The sequence below is a fragment of the Pleuronectes platessa genome, chromosome 1 (genome assembly GCF_947347685.1).
Source record: "Pleuronectes platessa chromosome 1, fPlePla1.1, whole genome shotgun sequence".
NCBI classification, from domain to species: Eukaryota; Metazoa; Chordata; class Actinopteri; order Pleuronectiformes; family Pleuronectidae; genus Pleuronectes; species Pleuronectes platessa.
Window position 1 is genome coordinate 22,515,240 of NC_070626.1, and position 23,937 is coordinate 22,539,176.

At 41.5% G+C, this 23,937-nt stretch overlaps 2 protein-coding genes across 3 annotated transcripts; one reads left to right on the forward strand and one right to left on the reverse strand.

Moving 5' to 3' along the window:
* Positions 1-1,259: 1,259 nt before the first annotated feature.
* Positions 1,260-14,652, reverse strand: dync1li2 (dynein, cytoplasmic 1, light intermediate chain 2). 2 transcript variants are annotated; one of them, XM_053428636.1, is made up of 13 exons: positions 14,494-14,652; positions 13,633-13,706; positions 13,045-13,161; positions 12,697-12,927; positions 9,136-9,299; positions 7,706-7,799; positions 7,417-7,552; positions 7,155-7,266; positions 6,967-7,026; positions 6,329-6,373; positions 6,075-6,192; positions 4,845-4,991; positions 1,260-3,991 (listed from the first exon to the last, which is right to left on the reverse strand). In XM_053428636.1, the coding sequence occupies exons 1-13, from the start codon at positions 14,568-14,570 to the stop codon at positions 3,975-3,977; spliced, it is 1,392 nt and encodes a 463-aa protein (XP_053284611.1). In that variant the 5' UTR covers positions 14,571-14,652; the 3' UTR covers positions 1,260-3,974. The 2 variants fall into 2 exon arrangements, with proteins under 2 accessions (XP_053284611.1, XP_053284530.1); XM_053428555.1 differs by having other exon boundaries at positions 1,260-3,996.
* A 3,984-nt stretch (positions 14,653-18,636) lies between these two features.
* si:dkey-56m19.5 (fibrous sheath CABYR-binding protein) lies at positions 18,637-23,634 on the forward strand. Its single transcript, XM_053428433.1, has 2 exons — positions 18,637-18,889; positions 21,349-23,634. Exon 2 carries the CDS (start codon positions 21,359-21,361, stop codon positions 23,021-23,023), a length of 1,665 nt encoding a protein of 554 aa, XP_053284408.1. The 5' UTR covers positions 18,637-18,889; positions 21,349-21,358; the 3' UTR covers positions 23,024-23,634.
* Positions 23,635-23,937: the final 303 nt, after the last annotated feature.

Sequence of the window (23,937 nt, forward strand, 5' to 3'; positions counted from 1 at the left end):
GGGGATTATTTTACTAAGTGGCAGTAATGGGCTTCCATATCAACCATAAATATGAAAATATACATATTGATTCCTGCCTTATTACGGCCATTAGCCTACTATTACAATATGATAATTCAATTGTATTTGTAAATCGAGACCTTACAAAATCCCTTATTACAGGAAGAAGCCTCCAGCAGAATCTGCTTCGACTTGTTGAGGTGAGCGGAGAAAAATAGTGGGAGAGAGAAGTTTTTAGATGGTTTAAAAGTTCAGGGATTAACAGTTTGTAAAATTAAAAAAAAGGATTAAACCTACATTTTCTTAGCTGGAATGATGCAACTCCACTTCCCTGTGCTTTACTGCCCTCATATGGTTTTTAGTGGGAACAAACTGTTGCCCAGGTTAATTGCTGAGGGCTGGAGATGCTGCAAAAAAATCAAATTCACTATGTAACGTCTTTACCTTTGGTGGAGCTTGTGATATATTTATCACATGTGAAAATGAGCTTAAGTGCAATAACATTAATGAATAGTAATTTTGTTTGGTGTTATTGTATGAGATGGATTTAGGGATGTGACGCTATGAAAGTGGTAAATGTTTTATATCATGCAAAAAAAAACAAAAAACAATAGACACAAAAATGTTAGTCAACCACAGTTTGGATTCTTGGTTTTATTGAAGCCAGGGTTCTGATAAACATTTTCCTTATCTTTGTCGGTGTAAGAAGCGAGAATCCACGCGGCGACACAATTGTGTTTAAGTGATACAATCAAACTTCTTAATTAGTTCAGGACACAGAAGAATGCAGCCAGCCACGTGTTTACAATATTATGATATCCTGAATACAAAAAGTACTGGAAGCAGAAGCTCTGTAGTCTCACATCGATGCAGACTGTCGATAGTGGTCGAAGGCAATTCAGTTAGGACGTGAGGAGGCAGTTGCTGTCAACTGACGTCTGAGTACAAAAGTTAACATCATCTGGTCATTGTTCCATCTTAGAGGCAACATCCAATCTTTATGAAGAGTTTAGTGCAACTTTGAGACGGGCGCAGCATGAGAGCGCTTCATTCCACTCAGCTAAATTCCAAATTCAAAAAGTGTGTTTCTGTTTTGTAAGGACAAATCAGAGCTTAGGGTGACATTACAAAACTCATTTTTAACAGTGTAAATGGCCAAATTATATATATTTAAAAAAACTGAAGCAAAACATGCCTGTGTAAGATGTAAAAAGATACAAAGGGATGTTTCATGAGCATAAAAAAAAAACGGACGACCCTGAAAATGAATGGACATTTATTTGGTTTATCTACTTCAAGATGTCCCCGGAAAAAAAACATTCCAGAAGTGTAATGACAATCATTTCCACGGGGTTGACATTGAACGTACAATATCACCGGCAGAAAGAAATTATTCCATGGTTAACCACAAGGGGCACTTTCCATAACTTAAGCAGCAAATGCAGGTAAACAATGCAGTTTTAAGGTGTAGGTTAAATTCTATGTTCTTCGCTAAATGATCTAAAAAGGCAAGGCAAGAGAGAAAAATATGCATTCTGTGTCCATGGAAAAGTGTCCATGGAAAAGTGCGAAAATAAACATGTGGTGGTTCTGCTCCTGGCTGTTCTGAAAATTGTGCTTTATCCACCTCGGATAACAGACCCTCAGGTGCACGTCCCACCCAGTCGCAAGAAATAAAGAGAATTAAAAGAATAAGAGCTTAATTTGGATCAAAAGTAAATCATAATAGCTGAGTAGCATCATGCATGTTGTGGTAATTCCCTTACAGAGTAAATGACGTTGAGCCTAATTGCATTTCGGTACCACTTCAGTGAATTTACACAATTATGGCAGGTTTTTCTTTTTGACTTCTCACATCGCAGATATGGTGGAAATAAGGCATTTTTAGGGTGTTAGTCAAAACAGAGATCATAGGCAGGTCTGAAATGTGGAATGCAAGAGCTCCATGCAACAGTAGGACAAAAAAAAAAAACGGCCACAGATTAATCATATGGATGATTATCATCTATAAAAGCAGAAAGTAGTGACTATGTATCTTTGGTTCCATGTTCCAATGCCCGTTTTCTCCTTTTTGCAGTTATTTGAATAACAAACAGCTGCTCTCTTCACACATCCCATTTATCTGTGAAAGCTACTGATGTTCACTATCCGGTGGATTAAGCAGGGCCTTGCATACAGACTCAAGAGTGATAACATGGCTCCATGAAACCATCAATATTATTACAGATGATTTGATATGGTACAGTTAATGGTTTTACTTTAAAAAAGAAAAGAAATTACATAACACAATTAAGCAACCCCCTTAAGGACACACACATGAATTAGGAGCATTCCTGTGAAGGCAGGGCGCCCAGTGGGACAAACTGTTAGCTGTACATTGAAGGCAAAGGTCGTCGTTTTAAAAAGGGCAAAGAGGCGGCACGAAAAAGATCTGTCGGGAAATGAACTGGTTTCCTACAGGGATGTGTCTCTACAACTACTTCATGTAGAAACGGGGAATGTTGTAACTGACATGTGAAGTACAGTGTGAATAAACCATGTGAAGCCAAAAGGGGAGGACAGTGCCGTCAAACACTGAACTATACAATATCTCATTTTGTTCAAACCACAGAGAAGTGTTGTGTGTGTTTTGGCTGCAAAGCGAGTGGTTTCAACTACAGCGAGTGTTCTTCTGAGGGACCCAAAAAGTTCCACCCTGTGGTCTCTTCTTAATATCAGCAGCCTTTACAGTTTTCTATGAAGGCATTCAAGCTATTGCTCTATTGAACACTAGCAACTAGGCCACAGAAACTTTTCATTCTGAAAAATAACAGTGACCACAGGCTTGTTGTACATTAACAAAAATGTAAAATGAAATAAATTATTTGGATGACAAGAAATGGACAAAAACCGATTGTGCTACAGGGCCTCTCTTCTTCCGCAGACGAGCATCTCTACTAAGACACGAACAGCTAACTGTGCGAGGCACTTAGGAGTTATAGTAGGAAAGATGCTGCCCACCCCCCTCCCCGAATATACATACCTGTAGCTAAAGAACAGATTCTGTTGCAACCTCTACGAGTCTCATATAGTTAAAGAAGCCATTTTCAGAATTTGGACAGAATTGCATTTTATACAAAATCCAGATTAAACGGAATAATTTTATATTTACAGAATCCTTCAGGATGCCGAGGTCAAATGTTATGATATGCTGTCAGCTATCTGGACTTGTCACATTAGTGTCATGACGTAAGTGGCATTTATCGCGTTACGTGTTGCAGATCATGATGTTTCATTAAACCGATAAATGGTGCACAAAATAAAATAAAGACAGAACTTTGTATAAATACATCAGTATCATATCCCAACATTTTTTCTTTTTACATACTACATATGTTTGCAAATATTTTAATTACTTTTTTTCATTGAATATATTTGTTGTTTAAATACCATTCCAATCGCAACCGAATTCCTTCCATCAGATAAGCTGAACCAGAGGCCACAGGGCCAGTATATTTCCACTTAAACCATGAGGAGAGCATGTTCTACCCCCAAGACCCTTGGTGCCTGCAGCCCAGCACACCAGGCTGGCTGATAGGGAGTGTGCACACATTTCCATCATCCCAACATCCCTCACAAAAAGAACATTTACACTGGAAGAGAGGACAGAAATAAAGCCAAGCCTTCAACGCGTTCCATCTCATTAACACCTCCATCTTTGTCATCTCTCTCTCTTCCAAACTCACCAGAACACCAGCATATCTGATAGCATCTCAAACTCATTTCGGTGACACCCATTTGTGTGCAGACTGATATAGACATTGGGAATTTGGTCGTTATTTAAAAAAATGTATTTTTTTCCAAAGTATTAACGCAGTGGACGATGCAGTGGCTTTTGTTGCCTTCACGCTTCGTTTTCTGTCGGCGGTGGGATGTTGTTGGCGGAAACCATGGAGTCTTGTTTGCGAGTCATCCTGTCCAACTCGGCCTGGACATCAGTCAAACCCGGCTTCTGCCCTTGGGAAAAACAGGAGACAAAGCCCAAAGGTAATCTCCTGTAGCTTCTGTGTGTTCATAAATAACAGTTTTCTATGGCCAGCAAGCATGGGGGGGGGGGGGGGGGTTGGATGGTGATGCGGTCCCATGCTGGAGCTGGGTGGCTCCCTGCCACAGTTAACAAACATGCAAAACTAATCATTGGACAAAGGAATCATGTACTCATGCATTATCCTTTCAGCTGGGTCTCAGAGATGTTAACACTGCTCAGCACTGGAACAACAAGTCAGGTCAGTGGTCTCAGACACAGAGATGAGTTAAGCGATGATTTCCTTGATATTTCACTGGGTAGATTCAGCTATATCATAAACAGTATTTGACTTTGTTATATTTACTGAATATAACAGTTTCAAAAATGGGCAAAACGTGCAAAACAGCCGAGGTTACTGACAAGAATTAGTTGAGAAAAAAGCTGTGGGACATGGTGTGGAGTGACTGACATTAGTTTCATGGTGACCCTCATGGTTTTGAGGTTTTGTGCATACAGGCCTGTCACATGTTCCCTCGGTCGACAGAAGTTCAGTCAAAGAGAAAAACTTTTCTTTCTTCCTTGTTTTAATGTTCTTTTTCAGGCTGCAGAGATAAAACTCCAAACGGGAAAATGCTCCACTATCAACAAAAGGCTTTGTTTCTAACTCCCGTTGTGTTAAGACTGCATGTTGTCAATTCTCTGAGATGGATGTAAAAGCACAGAATGTCAATAACACAACTGTTTTGATAAAATCTAAACTGTAGACCTGCAGGGAACAAGTTTTTAGAATAGAGAGGACGTTCGGAGGCGAGGTGCATTAAAGAACAAAAGGTTTTACCTGTTTTCTTGGCAGACCCTTGCACTCCAGATCCAACTGCTCCAGCTCCGGGGCTTCCTGGGCTTCCTGGGCTTCCTGGGGACCCGGTCTTTTTACTCAACAGGCTGTTGAAGAAGTTAGCCAGCACTCCCTCACTGGCAGCCCCCGCTGCATGAGAAAAAAAATTGCTTTTTTAATTAAACCTGCTTTTCTTTTTAAAATTGTTAAAAATAACAAGATGACAAACACAACTTGGATACATTTATAACTTATAAATATATATTTTTAACAACCATCAACCACAACACTTAAGAAATGAAAAACAATTGAACTTTTATTGCTTTGAACCTTCCTCCCAGTCTGCATGGATTTAAACAGGGGGTTCTTTTAAGCATTATGAAATGCTTCAAGACAGATTGATGCAGAGGTCATCTTAATTTTATTCTGAAATCTGAGCCTGTGCTCTGATCCAAAAAGACGACAGGATTTACTAAACCCAAGTCAAGACGAAGGGGGGAAGCTGCAGATTGTCTAAATGTGGTTATATACAGTGTTGTGTGTTAATAACTTAACATTAGTCTTTGTCTTAACATTCAGTCAATTATGGAAAAATATTTGGTCCACGTGACCACCGACTCTCATAGGCTCACCAATACAGATACACGTTTGTCTCAGGGGGATTTCCAGTCTTACAAACATATGACTCCCTCTATCTTAAGTAGAAGGTGCTTGATAAGGATATGAAAACATTCAACAAAACCTCCTTTATCAGGCAAAAATGTATTGACAAAGTTTTGAGAGAGTGAGAGCAAAGCTTAGAATATTTAATGTTAGGTATAGTAAAGGTAAACCGACAATTAATAAATGTAGTTACAGCCAACATTCAAGGTGGAATGTAAAACCCCCTACTAAACTAAATGATGGAAAGAAAGTCAATATTTCTGTGTGGCCACTCATGGAGTGCAGGAATGTTAAGTGTGAAATATTTTAGCTTTTACCACTTGGGGGCAGTAGAGCAGCAATTCAAAGAAAATGGGTTAATGCTACAAAACATCCAAGACTTCAACAATCGTGTTCAAGGCAGTTCTATTGCATGGTTGTAAGTTTTAATTAAATAACTGTGTAAGATGAAAGAGTGTTTTGAAATCAGTCGAGGTAATTATGTCACCCACTGAGACAAACTACAGAGCACTGGAGTGTAAACATCACAGTCACTAGATGTCAAAATATATGACCACTAAGAGATCCTACCTTTCATGTTGGGGTCAGGCTTTTTGACTGCAGCCATTGGTGAGCTGCTGGTCGAGGTGGGTTGGCCAGCTCGACCTGCAGGTCTGGGAGATGCCGACGATTGCCGTCCAGGAGACTCCTGCAACACAGAAACCCAGAGTGAGACTGTGACCACAAACAAATCGCTCAGTGAGAGTATCTGGAAGGAAACATGATACAGTTCGGAGGAAAAGGAGAAAAATAATCCACCGGTTGAGGGATGTTAAGACACTTACTGTTGCTCCTCTTGTTGGTGTGGCTGGCTGCTTTGCTAACATAGACTGGAGAGACAAAACAGGACAGTTTCATTCAGGTCACAGGAATGGTATTCCAACAATAGGTCTCTATTTACAGTCAAATGGAAAGCACAAGGCCAAATTGAACAAATTTTGAATTTTCTGGAAATTGTATTTTATTCAAACAGTAATTACCATTTATCTAATTGTGAAAAATCTACACATGTATAAAAGGACAGGACTTGAAGCATCTATTCACGTCCGTACAACTACAGAAAAATCTTTGATTTTGATAAATAAAAATTGGTGCATTTAAACAGAAGAGAAGCCGGAGACTCGCTTAAATGTGTGTTTTAACTTCCTTCCTGGTATATTTATCCACAAAATAGGAAGCGAAGGCAACATTACTCATCAGGTGGAAGTTCCAAATGTTCCCCAAAACATGATAACAATAAACATTTGTTACCATAAAAATTCCATGAGTGGATCACCAGCTAACTAGTTGTTCACACAAGTTTAGCCAAATACATAATTGAGACATCTTAAGTCCATCCAGGAAATTAAATTTTATTTGATTAAGAAAAATTCTCATTTGCTGGAGAAAGAATTCATTAAATATGGAGGAAAGAGACTCTTACCTGTTGCTTCATCAGAAAAACCTGCTCATCCTCTGCATTTATCTCTTTATCATGAACCAGCTGCAAAGAGGAACATAACAGAAAGAGAGAATGGCAGGAAGCTCTGAAATAGTTGATGCTGCATGTGTTTATTTATTGGCTTCAAAACTAATTGGCACATTTTGTATTCAGTATTTGCACTGTCATACCTTCCGAACTGGAGGCATTGTGATAAAATCTTCAAAAGGATCTTCGGGTCTGACTGTTGTGAAGTTTTCATGCAAAATCCCAATTTTCTTCTCATTATCCCATCCAGACGGACTACAATACAAGACAAAGGTAGATTACAGGAAATGCAAACTATACATTCTGTTTAAGATAATTAGTTGATGGTAAGGCTGCTTGTGGCAGCTAGTAATACTGAATCAAAACTAAACAAGTCATGACAAACTAAACTAGAGCATCACTTACATGAAAACTGCATCCTTCTCCACCACTAAGGCAGGTGTGGTGAACTGGAAGTCATAAATCTTGTGTACTAAATATTTGTAAAGCAGATCCAGGTTCTTCTCCTCTTTGACTGAGGTGTAGATCAGGCCGGCGCCATCTGTTTAGTTCAGTCAAGGCAGCAATGTAGACTGATTGATAATAACCCGAATAACACGAGCCAAATCAAACTGACGAACGGGCTGTTTAGGTTTACACAGAAAATGGAAATCTAACGACCATGTTTCGAGACAAATATGCATGAAAAGGATACACTGTAAGCAAAATCGCCTGACGTTGGACTGGATGAAATCAAATTGCTCCTCTCTGTAGTCATGCTCCTTCTCTAGTACGCTGATTGAGTCACACTGGAGAGAACAGAGAGAGGGGGAAAGAAATGTTTTCATGAGAGACAATAAAATGTCAGCATTTACATGTGAACAAGATAACACTGGGCTCTGCATCTTTAAAACCCGCAGACAATAATTGTGTTTGTGCCGTGTCTAGTAGGAACAAACAGATTTGATTCCTAGAGCTCCTAGGAGATTATACTGCACAATTACATGAATACTCAGTTCTCAGGGATCCACAGACAGACAAACATCTGCCAAAGTACACACAACCACCTCTGTTGTAGTTCCCATGACAGTAGGTGTCTCCAGGGCCACATTTTTTCAGCATGACAAACACAAACAGACTGACATCGTGAAAACACAACCAGCGAAACCGTCAAGTCAGTCCACATTGACTGAGAAAGAAGCAGTAATGAAAGCACCTATATTCCAAGGTTTCTGCATTATTAGAGGTCTTTAAAAATCACCAAAATTGTTTAGTTGTTGTTCGTGAATCGTTATACTTGTCTGTCTGCTGACAGAGGGGGTGTGTTCATGGAGGTGTGATGTGGCAGTGACAGCGTTGAAATAAGAGTATTTCCTGTCCCTGGATTCCTACTGCAGCTTTCCCCATTTGTTAGTTTTGGAATTATATTTCAAAAGCCCAAACAGTTATAAATATCAAATAAGGCCCTTCAACAATCTTCTGCAAAGCTGAATAGTGTGACAAGAGCTAGACAGAGGCACTAAAGGAAAAAAAGGCACTTTCATAATTTTCTAGCCACAGCGAACATGTGAAGCTCTGCTGATGGCAACACTGTGTTTCAGCACTGCTCTTTGCCTGGAGGATGAAGGAGCACGTATAATGCCAGCTTTTTATTAGAGGATACTGCCTCACAAAGCACAACATAAAACTAAAAGCATGAATAAAAGTTAACACAAATGTATCAGCGTGGAGTGGACAGACACTATGAGTCCATATGTCCTGATAGCCAGTCAAGACTGCATCAGCGCTAAGTACTGAGACGTACTGACAAGTGAGAACGGCTGTGGCTGAAGAAGGGAACTAGAATTGCCGCCTTGCAGTCGTATGCCTCTGCCAACAAGTCACAGGAAATATGGTCAAAATCTGTTCAAGTTAAAGCGATGAAAACAGTCAGAATTTTTTTTTAAATCTTTAAACATTATGCTATAAAATTCCAACATATTTTTATCCTATAGACATTTGTGTTTGATTGTGTCATGATACAACTGGAATTCTTGAGTTACGTAAACAACAAGTATGATTATTGACCCGCTTCCACTACCTAGTCTCTCAGTAAAATGTAGAAATGTCACACTTCAGGCTTTCGAGGCTGTAGGAAAGATTTACCTTTGTGCAAGCTATTAGCACTGGAATGCCCAGATTGTGTGTGAGTGTGTTTTCCCCAAGCGGGAGCACAACAGCCTCGTCTTCCCCTGCTGTTGGAGCCCGTCTCTGTGGGGAGGATGTGTTGGTATCCTCTGGTTCTGTGTACTCTTGGAACGCTTTTACCACTAGAGGGGAAAAAGGGAGTAAAAAAGAAATATGTATAAATTATTTACTATACCTTACTGTTAGTGAAAATACAGAGCAGCACAATAAACGCATATTGAAATGCCTTTAATAGAAGTATAACTGAAGAGTTTAAGTGACGAGTATAAAATTATGTAAAATTGTTATGGTGCCTGGGAAAAAATAAATACATCATAAGTAAGGTCCTTTAACCAACGAAGTTCGTCCACACTGTATCTTTTCCACAACTGGTTAATGTTTTGTTGTGCATGTCATCTTTGCTAGTACCTTTGGTAAAGCTAGGGAGCTACTTGTAATATGCTGCACATGCAACAAGTCATTTCTATCATAGTAATATTTTAGTATCATTGGAAATTGTTAACTGTTAATCAAAAATGTCGACAGTTTCTATAACAGACCATAAGTGAAAGCTATAAGGTAAATACGTAGCATCCTTTGCTTTCCTGTGCTACTTCAGCCTACCAGACAAAGCTTGACAAAGCTGCGGGGGAGATGCAAGGGGGTTATAGGCAGGAAGCCCTGGCCTACTTCCTCAGGAGCTTCGGGAATGCAATAGGGGACAGCCCACAAAGCCAGACAGACTTGCTGCTTAGAGCCAAGCCCTTTACTTTCAGACATGGGATTTAAGATATGGGCCGAGAACTGGTGTTACAAGCAATCCAAAACGCTGCCCTCCTTGGATACAGGATTACACAAATCCAGTGCATATGCACAAATATGTACATTTTCAACAGGAATCTGACGTGTTGACTTAACACCTTTCACAAGCTAGATTTGAGACATCTCTGGACTTTTTCTGCCCTCGCTGAAATATATACGAAGACACAACCTGATTAGATAGAGATGTGAATGGCTGCTATAAGTACAGTCAGACTTCTCATCAAATCCCTTCCAGCAGACTTAAGGGGCAGGCATCTGAGCTCTACTGAATGAAAACACAGACAGACCATAACAAAAAAGAATCCATCCAAACCTGACAATGTTTACTTTACTAATATTTCCTTAAGATGTGTTGTAATATATTGAAAGTGACTTATGGTGAAAAACATCACTCATCCACTACTTTCACTGTCATCCATTGATCATTGGGCCCTGTATCTATTACAAGGGTGTTTGACAAAGTAGATGAGAGAGCAGAGGTTTATTCGGATGATTGGTTTTTGACATGAAAACATGAATCTCGGATTACATGTGATGTCAAGTGACGCAAAATAATATTTGGGTGGTGAGAAACTTTAAAATACAAAGTGAGAGTGCTGAAGACAGACAGACTTTGCCCCACAACACCTTTTTATCTGCTCCACAAACAAAGGTGAGGTCAAAATTTATATGATGGCTCAGCCTTATGCAAATTATACAGCAATTTTCTCAAGTGCTCAAACTGAACAATTATATATTTAAAAACAAAGAATAGTGATTCTGCTATTAACATTAATTTCTGCAAAGATGCCTGAACAAGCTAAAACAAATCTTTAGCTACAAACAAATACTTCTTTGAGTAACACCAATAAAACAAATATGGTCTCAGTGAGCATTTCAAGACAACCCCAGGTTTTACACCAGTGTTTAACTGTCCACTGGTTGCTGCTGTCTTGTGGTTAAAACACTGACAGCTGTCACATTACTTGCTTCCTCTAATTTAGGAGAAAAAGACAGAGTGAAAACAAAATACCCGAGTTGTTTGCTTACACACTTCTCCTAAACACTGCAGCTAAAAACAATCCCCATCCCGTCACTACCACTGAGGACACTGAGTGAAATGTCTCTCATTTCAACTTGTGGTGCTGGCAGCAGCACGCTGAATCTGTAATTTGACTTGAGCCGCTCAGCAGCCAGCCTACTTCAGTTACAGCCAACGAGTCAGAACGTCCAGCCCACTGATTCAGACTCAGTTTACGTCCCTTCCTTACGCTGCTGTTGGAGGGGAGGGAACAATGATGCAATACGACTGCAAGACTCTCTGGACAAAAGTCTCTAGCCAACACATCCAGTCTGTCTGTTTCCCTCACACACACACATCCACAAATACATAGTCTGACTCGGTCTCACCAATGCGCTACTGACATCACAGGATCACACTGATATGCTGGGAGATGCTTTATCTGGATGATGTGTCTTAGCTAAACTGGAAATCTGACTGTGTCAGTGGGGGTGGTGGGGGAGGGTCAAAAGGTTTGGTCAAAGAGAGGAAGGTGGACAGGCGCTCGAGAGATCTGGCAAACAGGTCTGAAATGAAGCCCCACAAATGGACCAAAATTTGAGGTACAACTACAAATTTACAACTTGAATAATGAATGCTCAAGAAAACATCTTCAGAAGACACTGTGGATTGTATAGATTCCAGGCAGTACTTCCTGTAATGTCAGGAAAGGAAACTTTAAAGTGCACCCATTCAAAATCATTAGAAGTGTTTTCAGTTAACAATGTGCTTTAGTCATCACTTGGCTACAAGCTCCACTTTTTTTCCCTCCATATACTTGCCAGCTCACACAGCTACGTGTTACCACTTGTCACTGTATTAACCTGTCACATTCAAAACACTTAAAATGAAAACGGCAAGACTCTTAATGATAAATCCTTTTCAGACTTCTAGAGCAGCAGCAGCAAGCAAACTTTAGAAGCAGAAAAGGACCCACTGTACAACCCTGCAGGCTGACCTAGCTCGTCTTTAAAGCAACAATCTCAGCCAACATAAAAGGTCTGTTCATAAGAGAGATAACCAATTCTAAAATTAACAGGAGAACAACATCTGAGTGCATCACACGCATTGATTTGCAGTTATTGCCTGCAGCCAGAACACACAGCTGAGGATCATGGGCCTCTCTGCTGATGAGCAAGAAACAATCCATGACAGGCTGTAATGTTGTACAGTGCTTCGCCTTCACAGAGCAGCGAGCCAGCTCTTCTTTATCCCAGCAACTGGTCAGCAATGAGTCTGGCTGTTATTATGTAATTAACTTGTGAAGCAAGAATCATTTCTCATTTTACAATTAACAGGGTAGCAAATTAAACACTTAATCATTATTAAGTAGGAGGTAGCTGGATATTTTGTAAGTATAACATAACACCCATTTTTATTGGCTGTCAACTGCATGAGTCACCTGATTATCTTAGTCATGATGGAGAGATCATGTCTGTAGTGAGCAGCAGGCTAGTTCAGTTGGCTAATGATGGATAATAACCCTGAGACTGCAGAACCCCAGAGAAGATTCATGTCCACAGTGCATACATATTTCAGTTATATGACTGAAAAAGAAAAATCTCGGTCTGAACCGAAACAAGGATTTGAGGAAAAGGTTACACCCATTGAATGTTTCATTTCCAAAAGCTTCCAAATTGAGACACACATGTGGGTGGAGAACGTCATGTAGCACTTACTTCTCTGCTCCATTTCTCTCATGTTCTCAGGAGGGATCCTGAGCTTGTCCACGTGGTCACGCAGCACACTGGCCCACTTCTGTAGAGAATCCATAATGGTCCAGGGCCGTGACATGTCCACAACAAATACAGCTAGACAGTCAGGTAGCGACTGAGCTGAAACAGCGAACTTGAGTAGGCCTTTGTGGTATATATCCCCATCCAGGATCCACACATTGCAACGGGAAAGGTCTGTAAAAGAGAAGCCAAATCCAGGTTACATACATGCAGCACGATTATCGTTTTTTTATGGAATCTTATTCAATAAAGGCTACTGCTGTGAAACAACAACAGAGCAGGTAGACTCACCGTCTCTGTCCTCATCGTGGACACTTAAGTACAGATACTCCAGCCCCCTCCCTTTCTTGTTGTGATCAGCTCCTTGAAGTTTGGCCATAAGCGATGTTTTTCCGGATCCATCCTCACCTGCCAGATATTTTATATATCAGTCGTAGCAGTATGGACACATGCATGCTAATGTGATAGTTTTGATTACTGCAGAACATACTGTGTAAATGTACCATTAATAATCGTACTCTCTATTAAAAAAAAACACATCTAAACTTCAACATAATCATCTACTCATAACATTTAAAAGGCAACAACACCTCACATACATCTTTCTGGGTTAAAAGCAGTGTTTCACAGGGTGCACCCAAACCAAAATGACCCAGCATAAGCCTGTACTTTTACTTTTGCTCATGTGCATATCCCCTTGGGAGAAAGCCAGCTAACAGAGCAGGCAGTTTAATAAATGTGGAGTCACAAGCTTTAGTACATTCAGTGTTATTCTGCAGTTTGCGGCCCTCCACCTAATTTAAGCTTGACTAATGCAAGTGCACTGAAACCCCTGCAAAAGCACAGGCTTTCATTCGTGTGGCTTCAGAAAATACATACCAAACACCAGGATGTGTTTTCCTGATGGCAACTTTGAGGTCGATTGGGTGGAAACTTCACTCAGTATCGAGGTCCTGCAAGAAAATAACAGGACGTACAGTGAGAAAAAAAAACGGCTACAGGGGCTAGCTTCACAGTCCAGTGGCTCATTGACAGCTCGGGTCATACTGTAGGTTCAGGTTGCTACCACAACACTAACTTGCCAGGTGGCGTTTCATGGCAATAACTTGCGATCTAAACAAGGATTATTATACTTTTTCTTATCCCGGCGATGGGTCCACGGTATCACACAAACAGGAAATGACAGGTCATCTGTGGTACGTTATAGTTTAAGCAGTAAAACCAAGCTGACGATCTGAATCCTGGAATTAAAAGTTGAAGCTTCATCACAGTTCGATCCTCAGAGACAGACATTGAGTGGAGCCACTGTTCCTCCTCTGCATGCTTCGGTTTGTCAGATTTGGTGCTAGCTTGTTCCCATTTACGTTCATGTTGATGTTAGCTAGCTTTATCAGCAGAAAAAGGAGCTAACCGGCTACTGCAGTGACACTGTCAATGTCCCTGACACCACGAATGGCTCCTCTCACACTTGACAAGTCATTTCAACCACACTTCTTGTATCAGTAAACCCCGCTAACAGTGGCGCGGTGTTGTTTAGCTAACCAGCAGTAGCCCGGCTAGCTGACGTTAGCAGAGGAGCTAACACACTGACCGCCCCAGCCTGAGCGAGATGCTAGCGCTGCAGCTAGCCGGGCCGGCGTCTGACCAACCCGGCAGTGACAAAGCAGAACCGTGGCGGCTGGGCTCGGACACGAGACGCCTCGGGCCGCACGAGGCTGCTGCGAGAAGAGCGGGGCTTACCAGAGGGTTTGTCCTTCTTCGTCTTCGTTGCTGTTGTCGCCTGCGCCCAGGAGCTGCTTCTCCAGAACGGGAGCCATCTTCTCTTCCTACAACCACAAAGGCGAGGCCCTGCTGCTGCCTGGGCACCGCTAGCACCGCCCTCCCTCAAGTAGCCAGCGGGGTGCGCTACATTCGATCACCGCCACGCCGCGCTGGACACACAGCGACCCTCTGCGCTCGCGACCGCTATTGATCACTTTCCATGAGTTGATCAGCTTCTTGTACAAAGTTATGTACTAATATATACACGTGAAGAATATAGTATTGGACTTTGGTGTAATAGTGAGTTCAATTTGTTCACCGAATAATCGAGCCGCCCCTCTCGCCACATGCCAATACATGACATCATAGCAGTTTTTCCTTTAACAGCTGATGAGGACGAAGAAAAAGATGATAACAATCATTACCTTTGGTCAGAGGTTCAACACACTCACAAACCGAGTATAAACACACATTCTGACTGTCAGGGAAGATCAAACCTTTATTTATTTATTAAATTGATATATTTATTCATTCATTTATTCGTTCATTTATTGGGGTCAGAAGTTCAACAAACGTACACGACCAGTATAAACACCGTCTGACTTTTAAAGGGGATCAAACCTGTGATTTTTATTTATTTATTATGGTCAGAAGTTCAACATACTTCCATCGAGAGTACAAGCACTTTATGTCTTTTAGAGAGGATCACACCTGTAACTGTTATTTATTTATTATGGTCAGACACTTGTAATATGTATTTTTTTTTGTTGGTCCATTTAAGCCAATTCATTCAGATGAGACTCTCATGTTTCTTATACCAGTTTATGATTAAAGTGTCCAGTAGATGGTGATGTTTCTGGCTGAGAACTGAAAGGGAAAAACTAAACTTCTATTAGTAAAATCTGTAAGCATCAATTTGACTTCACTGTCGTTATATTTTTAATAACTCTTATGCATATGGCATTCTAACGCATCAACTGATGACATTTAAATCTGAGATATATCATTTTTCTTAAAGGGATATTGTTTTGTGACCAAAACAACAATGAAGTGCAGTTGTGAAAATATTATAGTGATACCATGATGTAATCAAAGCCTTCTCACTGCGGGCATTTCTGACACAACCACTGATCATGGTTTCATTCCATTGACTTATTCCTTTACTCTGATACTATGCAATCACTGAATTGTAACATTGGAAACTATCTGTTTATACCACACAAGTTTGAAATATGATAACAATGAGATTGTAATTGTCGTGGCAATTTGTACAATCCCACTCTACCAGCTTGGAGCGAGACACAATTCTCTTCATTCAGTATTGTCACACTTTAATGCTCAGGGAATGGTTCATACGACAAAGGTTAGTTGTAATATGCACACCGATGGGAAACAGTTCTTTGTCTTTACACATTTGGCTCACCCCTGCCACTCTGGTTGGGGTTCTTACAAAGTCAAAGGTTGACATGAAACAACGATGCCTTAGTTAAAGCAACCAGGCCAAGATTCATTCAGTAGTACAGGATACAGCATGATCAATGTTACATTGTATGAGATTCAATCATGATCAATCAAAGGAGAAATAACATGATTATATTGTGGTCAAAATGTTACATTTCCTTCACACACTTAAGTGAAGATTTTTTACTCATTAGGAGACAGAGTTTCAATGTGGTACTTTATTTGGGTTGCTGTGCAGATACTTTTTCATTTCAGGATAGACTGGGTTTCAGGCCCTTTTTGATAGTTGTGTTAATCAATTTAAATATGAAAGTGAACCTCAAATATCAATCACATTGTTTGGTTTGAAACCGGATTATCATCAGTTCATTTATATATCCATGAAACATATTAACCCGCCCAGTGTTTACCCTTCTTCTCTCTATAGGAATACAACCCTAGCCAAAGCAGTGTGACATATTCCTGCACTTTGATGGAGAGCGATTGGCCCATAGGTTGTTGTAGCCCCAGCACCTGTTTCTGTACCTCTCCATCTCCACAGCCTTTGAGTCAGAGCCGCAGACAAATGAGCTTTGGTCATCAGCTTGATGAGAACTCTGGAGGGTTTTTCCAAGGCCTCCCCTCATGTTTGTGAGTCGTCTGTCTGTGTGGAGCAGGGTTGGCTGGGATGGAGTTCGGACTCCTGGGAATGCATTCCAGAGATTTTACATCATGTGAAACTCCGCCTGTGCTGCTCATTTGTCACTATGTAGCTGTGCTGTCAGCAAGGAAAACAAACAACAAAGATTGTTTTATGGTCCCCCGCTTCTCTTACAGATATATTGGACACAGAAAAGTAAACAGAGCATTCAAATAAATCATTACCTATAGGTCTCAAAACAACAGAAAGTTGTTATTTTTTTGTGGTAAAATATGCAGCTCGATTCTTCAAAAAGTCTTTAAAAAATCTCCAAAAAAAAATAAGCACTATAGGCAATATTAGTATTATCTTGGTTGAGTACCGAATTAATACCCAACAAAGTGTCGCTGTAGACACTGTGTTGTACTATCAGTATTAGTAACAGGAGAGGGCGCTGTCTCCCCAATTAATACTCAGGTATTCAATTCATTGACATGAGGGATAATGTTTATTTTTCAGATCCCCATCTGGGAAAAAGAAAAGAATACAAAGGAAAAGAAAGAAGAATAAAGTAGAGTAAAATGAAGAAAAGTAAAGAAACAACTCTTTAAATTACAAAACTAACTGGACCATGATTTGACGTCTAGCACTGAATCTGTAACACTCTGAATATAAGATAAGATAATCTTTTGTTAGTAAAACAAAGGGGGACTTTGTTCCATTGGTTCACTAAATCAAAAGATATAATTAGGCCTATACAAAAAATTATAAATATATAAATATCTATTTACAAAATTAATTTCTTACATGCACCAAGAGCTCTTCCTTGCATCTAAGCTACATTTCCAAATATGCGTAAACCAGGAGTAAATAACCAGTTTGGCTGCTTATCACAATCGTTTGTTATTAAATACCAGGCCGGTTGGTTTTGAGTGATGTAATCAGATTATCAGTGATTTCTTTGTGATTTTCTTTCCTCCAGTTTCACTGAGAGAAACTGTTAGGAAAATGTGATTGTGTGCATCCTTCAGGGAAACACCCACTCTCACCTTTCATTTCACAGACTCTACATGTGAATGCAAATGGCCTGATACTGGGAGTTCCAGCCCTCACTGTGTTTGTAAGGAAACATGTTTGGGACAGTTTTACTTGTTTTTAGCTTTTTATATTTTTAGATGTTTTTTATATTCCAAGCTGTTGAGGTACTGGATGAAAAATGGATGTGATTGTAAGGGAATCTGACAGGGAAACACCCACTATCACCTTTCTTTTCACAGACTCTACAAGTGGATACAATTGAACTGATACACTACATCTGATCTTTTTGTCCCTTGAGATGATTTGTCCCTTGAAAGAGTCAACTGTTGAATTTCATCAAGCCTCATCAAGTCTCACCCAAAACAAGCTTGTCCCATACAACTACTGTTTTGTATTTATAACAAAAACACTAACATAATAAAGGAAACTTGTAACATCATATCATTAAAATGAGCTATACAGTCGAGCAGAGTCCAAACACTGAAATCCATTCTTCATCAATATCAATAAAACAAGAGTACAATATGAATTCATATCAATTGAATGCAGCGAGGAGGTAAAACACACAATTGATCGACTTCACATTTAAAAAATGTTTTCCTTTTTGGAGAGTGTTTGTAAATTCTTTGATTAGAAGAGGTGAAAACCCACAACCTTCACTCAGGATAAAAATCTATTTTTAAACTTAAAAGTGACAGTGACATTTATTCTGATAATTATCGATGGACATGATATCATTTTTTTTTTTTTTTAAATATTGCTGTGATGTTTAGCCACATCCTCCTGCCCTAACCAATGATTGCTAGGATCCCTTGTCACAGAAGAAAAACCCACCAAGGAACCATTGCAATTGTCTACAGAGCTTAGTTTGTATATATACATCCCCAGTTGTGTATAGTCAACAGCAGAGAAGTATGCAGAGGAGTAGGTGTGTGCAGCAGGGGAGGGGTCACAGCCCGGGAGGGGGTGGGCTGCAGCCCGAGCAGTGGTGGGGTATAGGCTGGACTCAGATAGCGACAGATGTCGAGAAAACTGCGAGGGGCGCTCCACGGCTGCAACAACCTCCCAGACTGCACCTCGAGCAGAGAGAGCGAGAGAGAGCGAGCGAGAGAGAGAGAGAGCAGGGGCGGAATCTGCAGCTGTCACTCTCAAGGTTTACCTCCATTATCACATCCAGCCTGCCTGAAGAGAGAGGGAGAGAGAGGGAGAGAGGGAGCCTGGAGAACAAGTCCTGCTGAACACTACATAGACAAACAGGTCGGTTTCATCACAGATTTGTCTTTTTGTATATATTTTATTTATCACAGCCTGTTGTTTTCCAGCTGAAACATGTGCAGGATTTGGGGTTTTGTGTGAGAAAGAAAGAAGGAAGGAGGAAAGAGAGAGAGAGAGAGACGTGAAGTGATTGAGTCAGAAAAAAATGCCTTTAATCTGTAGCTATTGTTCTCTCCGTCTTTTCTCTTTTTTGATCCTATTACGTAAATATGCTAATTACCAGGGCTCCCTTACTAAAGACAGGGTTCAGTGTTTTCAATGTAATGAAGCCTTGTTCGTTTTTTCTTGGGTTTTCAGCGCATGCAAGGTTTTTTTTTCTAATTTCTAATTTCAAATACTCGGCGATTAAAAGCAACCTCAGATTTCATTTTTTTTTTTAAAGGTGCAACGACAAAGTTCCGAAGTTGTGTCTCTACTCATTGTGTCCTGGATGTCGTGTCTTTTTTCTCCCTGTGCCTGTGTCTGTTGGACATTTTGGAAAAAGGCTCGTTGAAACAAAAAGGGCAGAGCCGCAGCAGCAGCAGCAGCAGCAGTGGGTGGTGGGTGGGTGGGTGGGGGATGGAGGCAGCTTTTTTATCTCAAGTGTTCGTGGCCGCTGAATGACTGTATGGGCTTGGTGTAATTACCATATGTGGTAGCCTATAGTCCACTATAGACCGCAGCTTGGCATCGGTGTCTGCAGCCAACTCAGCCCCTCAACCCTTTTTACCCTGTGGTCAGTGAGAAGCCGCTGGAGAGGAGGCACCATCCTTTGTTACCGGTCGGCACATGCTACCCGGTATCTGCTGCTGCTGCTGCTGGTGTCTCGTGAAATATCAGCATTACGCATCACGTCCACCATCCACTCGAATTCTCTGACAAATTGACGAAACCGATGAACAATAATTCGATATGAAATTTGAAGGTTATTCCTCCTGTAACTGTACATTTAGCTTTGTCTGATTTGGTGGTGGGGGACATGTGCAAATCAAGTGCATGCGTTTGGCATAAAAAAAAGAAAAAAGATGTCACCCGCAATAAAAAACAATTACAACGATGTGGAAGTAGATCTAAAAGCAGAATTGGCTGCTACAGTCGACATCTTGCTTTTTTTCCTTTTTTTCTTCTTCTTCTTCATGCCAAAGGATAGCACATGCATGGAGTGTAAATCTGTGTCATGGTGAAGCAGAATATCCCAGCATGCCTGGTGTGTGGTGCATCCGGTCTTGATTGCTCCATTGCAGCACTATGGACAGTTCCCGGATTGATCGTATACCTGTAACCACATGCTGCCCTGCAGGGTAACTACCCTCCTCCCGGTAGAAAAATAAAACACGTTGCGTACAATTCCTTTGCTTTTGTGTTGAATATCCCCAGGCAATGTGGATTAGACTAATCAAATTCATATAAACCCGAAACTATCACCAGTGCAGAAAAATGCTAACAGGTCGATTTGTTCCTGGTGGCGTGAAACACAATCAGCAAGATAAACTTCCAGTTCTCTATTTCGCCTCTGAAGGGAAGTTAACATGTGTTGCAATCTTCCTCAAAATTTTGTGGCAATAACACAAATAATTACATGTCTGCAGCGTTTCCTCCACTCACTGATCGTGTCAGTGATATTTCTGTGGTTTTAAACTGATTTGCGGTGCATACGATCCAGTTATCTCATTTAGATTTTTTATGGTAATGAAACTTCTCTTTCTGGTCGCTCTATGTGTCTTGTGAGAGTCGCTCACAGTTCCCGGATTAGGGTTAAAATGCTGACTTAGCTTTAGTTCGGAATCTATACATGTTCAACTCAGCTGTGGGTTCATTTGGCACCAAGCCGACCCAGACACTTCTGAATGGCCTGAGAGACTGTGGAGTTGTTCTCACAGTGGTTCCCATGCATTTACATTTGTTTTTCCTGCCAAACGGTGTTTGGCACAGAACACTCTCCTAATTGAACTTATGGTTCACGTCTCGACAATAGACTTCTCTCAGTTCTCCTTTCTGAAGAATTTACATTTGAAGGATCTGCATGGACCCATGCTGCATTTTGGACATTTTGTAAACATGTAACTAATACTTGTATTTCCATGACTCAAGGAATGTAGTTTAGATGTTACATATATAATCTGTAGTAAGAGAGTTTCTTTGCAACGACTGCTTGAGTAGACATACACATGTGAAATCACCAGCAAACATGGGGACAGAGTGGTTCAGTGGTTAGCACAAGTTCCAGGGGTCTCTCTGTGAGGAGATTCCTTGTGGCATGGGTTTTCTACCACACTCCAGAGACACACTGGCCAGGAATGAAAGGAATGAATGTGTTTGTCTGACTGTGTCTTAAAGAGATATTGCGTTCTTCTTGGAGAATGTTTAAACATATTTAAACATCGATGATTAATGTCAGGCCAACATTAAACAAAGTTGCACTACTCATATTAAATCACATCTTCTTTTACTTGTTCCTACAGGAGACACATCATGGGAAACAAAATTAGCCGGAAGAAGAAGGGATATGACGTGAGCGACCCGAAAGAAGCGAAGGATGAGATCGCGGCGCTAGCTGCTCGTGCAGAGGAATCGGCTAAAGTGAAGGATGGAGCCCTGGCCACAGGAGCTGAGGTGATAACTGAGGCCAACAATGTGGTGAAGGAAGCTGCGGCGTCGGCTGTGGCAGCAGTAACTGAAGCTGCAGCGGCTCCAGAAGAGCCCAAAACTGCACCTCCAGAAGAACCAGCTGCTGCAGCACAAGAGGAGGCTGCTCCAGTACAGGAAGTAGTCGCCGCAGCAGAGGAAGCAGCTCCAGTTGCAAAAGAACCTGCCGCTGCAGTAGAGGAAGCAGCTCCAGTCATAGAAGAACCCGCTTTAGTAGCAGTGGAAGCTGCTCCAGTTGCAGAAGAACCCGCTTTAGTAGCAGTGGAAGCTGCTCCAGTTGCAGAAGAACCCGCTTTAGTAGCAGTGGAAGCTGCTCCGGTTGCAGAAGAACCCACTTTAGCAGCAGTGGAAACAGCTCCAGTCATAGAAGAACCCGCATTAGTAGCAGTGGAAGCGGCTCCAGTTGCAGAAGAACCAGCTGCAGCAGCGTTGGAAACAGCTCCAGTAGTTGAAGAACCTGTTGTAATAGCTGCTCCAGCAGCAGAAAAAATGGTTCTGGCAGTGCAAGAGTCTGCCCCAGTAGAGCTCCCAGAGGCCGTCGCAGCAGCAGCAGAGGAACCTGTGCAAAGTGAAGTTGAACCTGAGCCTGCAGCTGCACCTGCACCTGAAGTCCTCCCTGTAGAAGTACCTGCTGCAGTTGTGGAATCTGTGCCAGAAATAGAGGTTGTTCCTGCCATCACAGAGGAAGCACCAAAGGAACAAGAGCCAGAGGCCATCCCAGAGACTGTTACTGAGCCTGAAGTGACTGTGGAGGAGACAGTGGTGCCTGCTGCTGCCCCTGTCCCTGAGGAGCAAGCCCCAGAGCCAGTACCAGAACTACAGCAGGAGCCAGAGCCAGTGAAAGCTCCCAAGCCGGAACCAGAACCAGAGCAAGCCCCAGCTCCAGAGAAAGTATCAGAGCAAGAGGTAGAACAATCACCAGAGCCTGCAGAACCAGAGAAAGTACTAAAATCAGAGCCTGAGCAAGAGGCTCTCCCAGTGGAACCAGCAGCAGAGGAACAAGTAGAAGACGCTGAGCCAGAACCGACTGTGGAGGTAGAAGTACCTGAGATCTTGGAGACTGCAGCAGAGGAGATTCCCGCAGCTCAGCCACACGCAGCAGAAGCCATCCCTGAGATCTTAATCTCCGAGTCTGTGTCTGCCAGCGATATCACCGTTGAGTCTGAAAAGGTCGCTGAAGCCTCTGTGGAAGACTTTCCTCCCCCTGAGCCCGAGGTCGAAACCAAGATGGAGAACGGAGATCTAGACAGCCCCACTGTCCCTGCAACTCCAGCTGTGAATGGAGAGTGCACAGATTCCACTGCCACTACTGTCACGCTGAAGGAGGAGTGTGTGAACGGAAGTGACGAGCCTGAGGAGATGCCTATTAAGGAGAAGAGTGACTTTGAACTGAAAAAGGACATGAACCTGAGCGGGGATGTCCAGGGAGTTCCCGACGCAGTGCCCGACATGATGGAGGGTCTCGGCACCGAGGTCACCCAGGCGGTCTGAGGGGACGCCGCCATTCCAAGTCAATGTGAATTCAGTTTTAATCCTCCGATGGTGCGGAAGAGTCATCAAGGTATCACGAACACAGCTAGGCTTTTCTGAAACGCCGTTAACCACCGCAATGTCTATAGTGGTAACTCAGGCAAAAGGATGTTTCCTTTGAGTGACCAAAAACGAAATGCAACCACTTTAAGGTTAAAAGAGAGGGAGGGAGGGAGGTAGAGAGTGATAGAGAGACAGAGGGGGAGATAGCGGTTGAAATGGCATGCAGACTTTGAGTTTTGGATTTGAACGATGAGTGCAGACAGACAGGGAGACTTTGACAGAGGAGTGAAGATACTGGACAGTAACGACGATATTAATGAATGATATGAATAAATCTGTGTTTGTGTGTGAGCCCAGTGAATATTACAAAGTGGTTTTATCGGAACAGCATTCATTATTATTATTAGTATATTATCTGATTTAGAATTTCATATATCCTTTCTATTACTACGAGGAGAGACCTGACAACAAATGTTTTTGGCCTTTTATAATAATGGTACCTGTGAGAACTGTTAATTTCAAGCTGATTGTTCAGAATAGAGAATAAAGAGAGATTGTTATAGCCCACAGTGCTGTTATTTTCTTTTTCTTTTCATGCGTCCACGCAGCATCAAGCATGTCCCAATTGTTGGAGGCATTGGGTCACTCACTACAAGATTTATTGCTCGTTGCTCAAGGCTTTGCATTTTCGTAAGCAACTCATTTTCTAATCATAAAATCCATAAAAAGTCGGAGTTTCCCTTCTGCAGTTGCAGGAGAAACATCAGAACATCACATGTCTGTTAATTTCAAACCTCTTGTTGACATCCACAGGCAGCACTGCTGCTATCAGCTCCCACGGGTCAGAGTTTGGCTGATTATTGATATCTGCA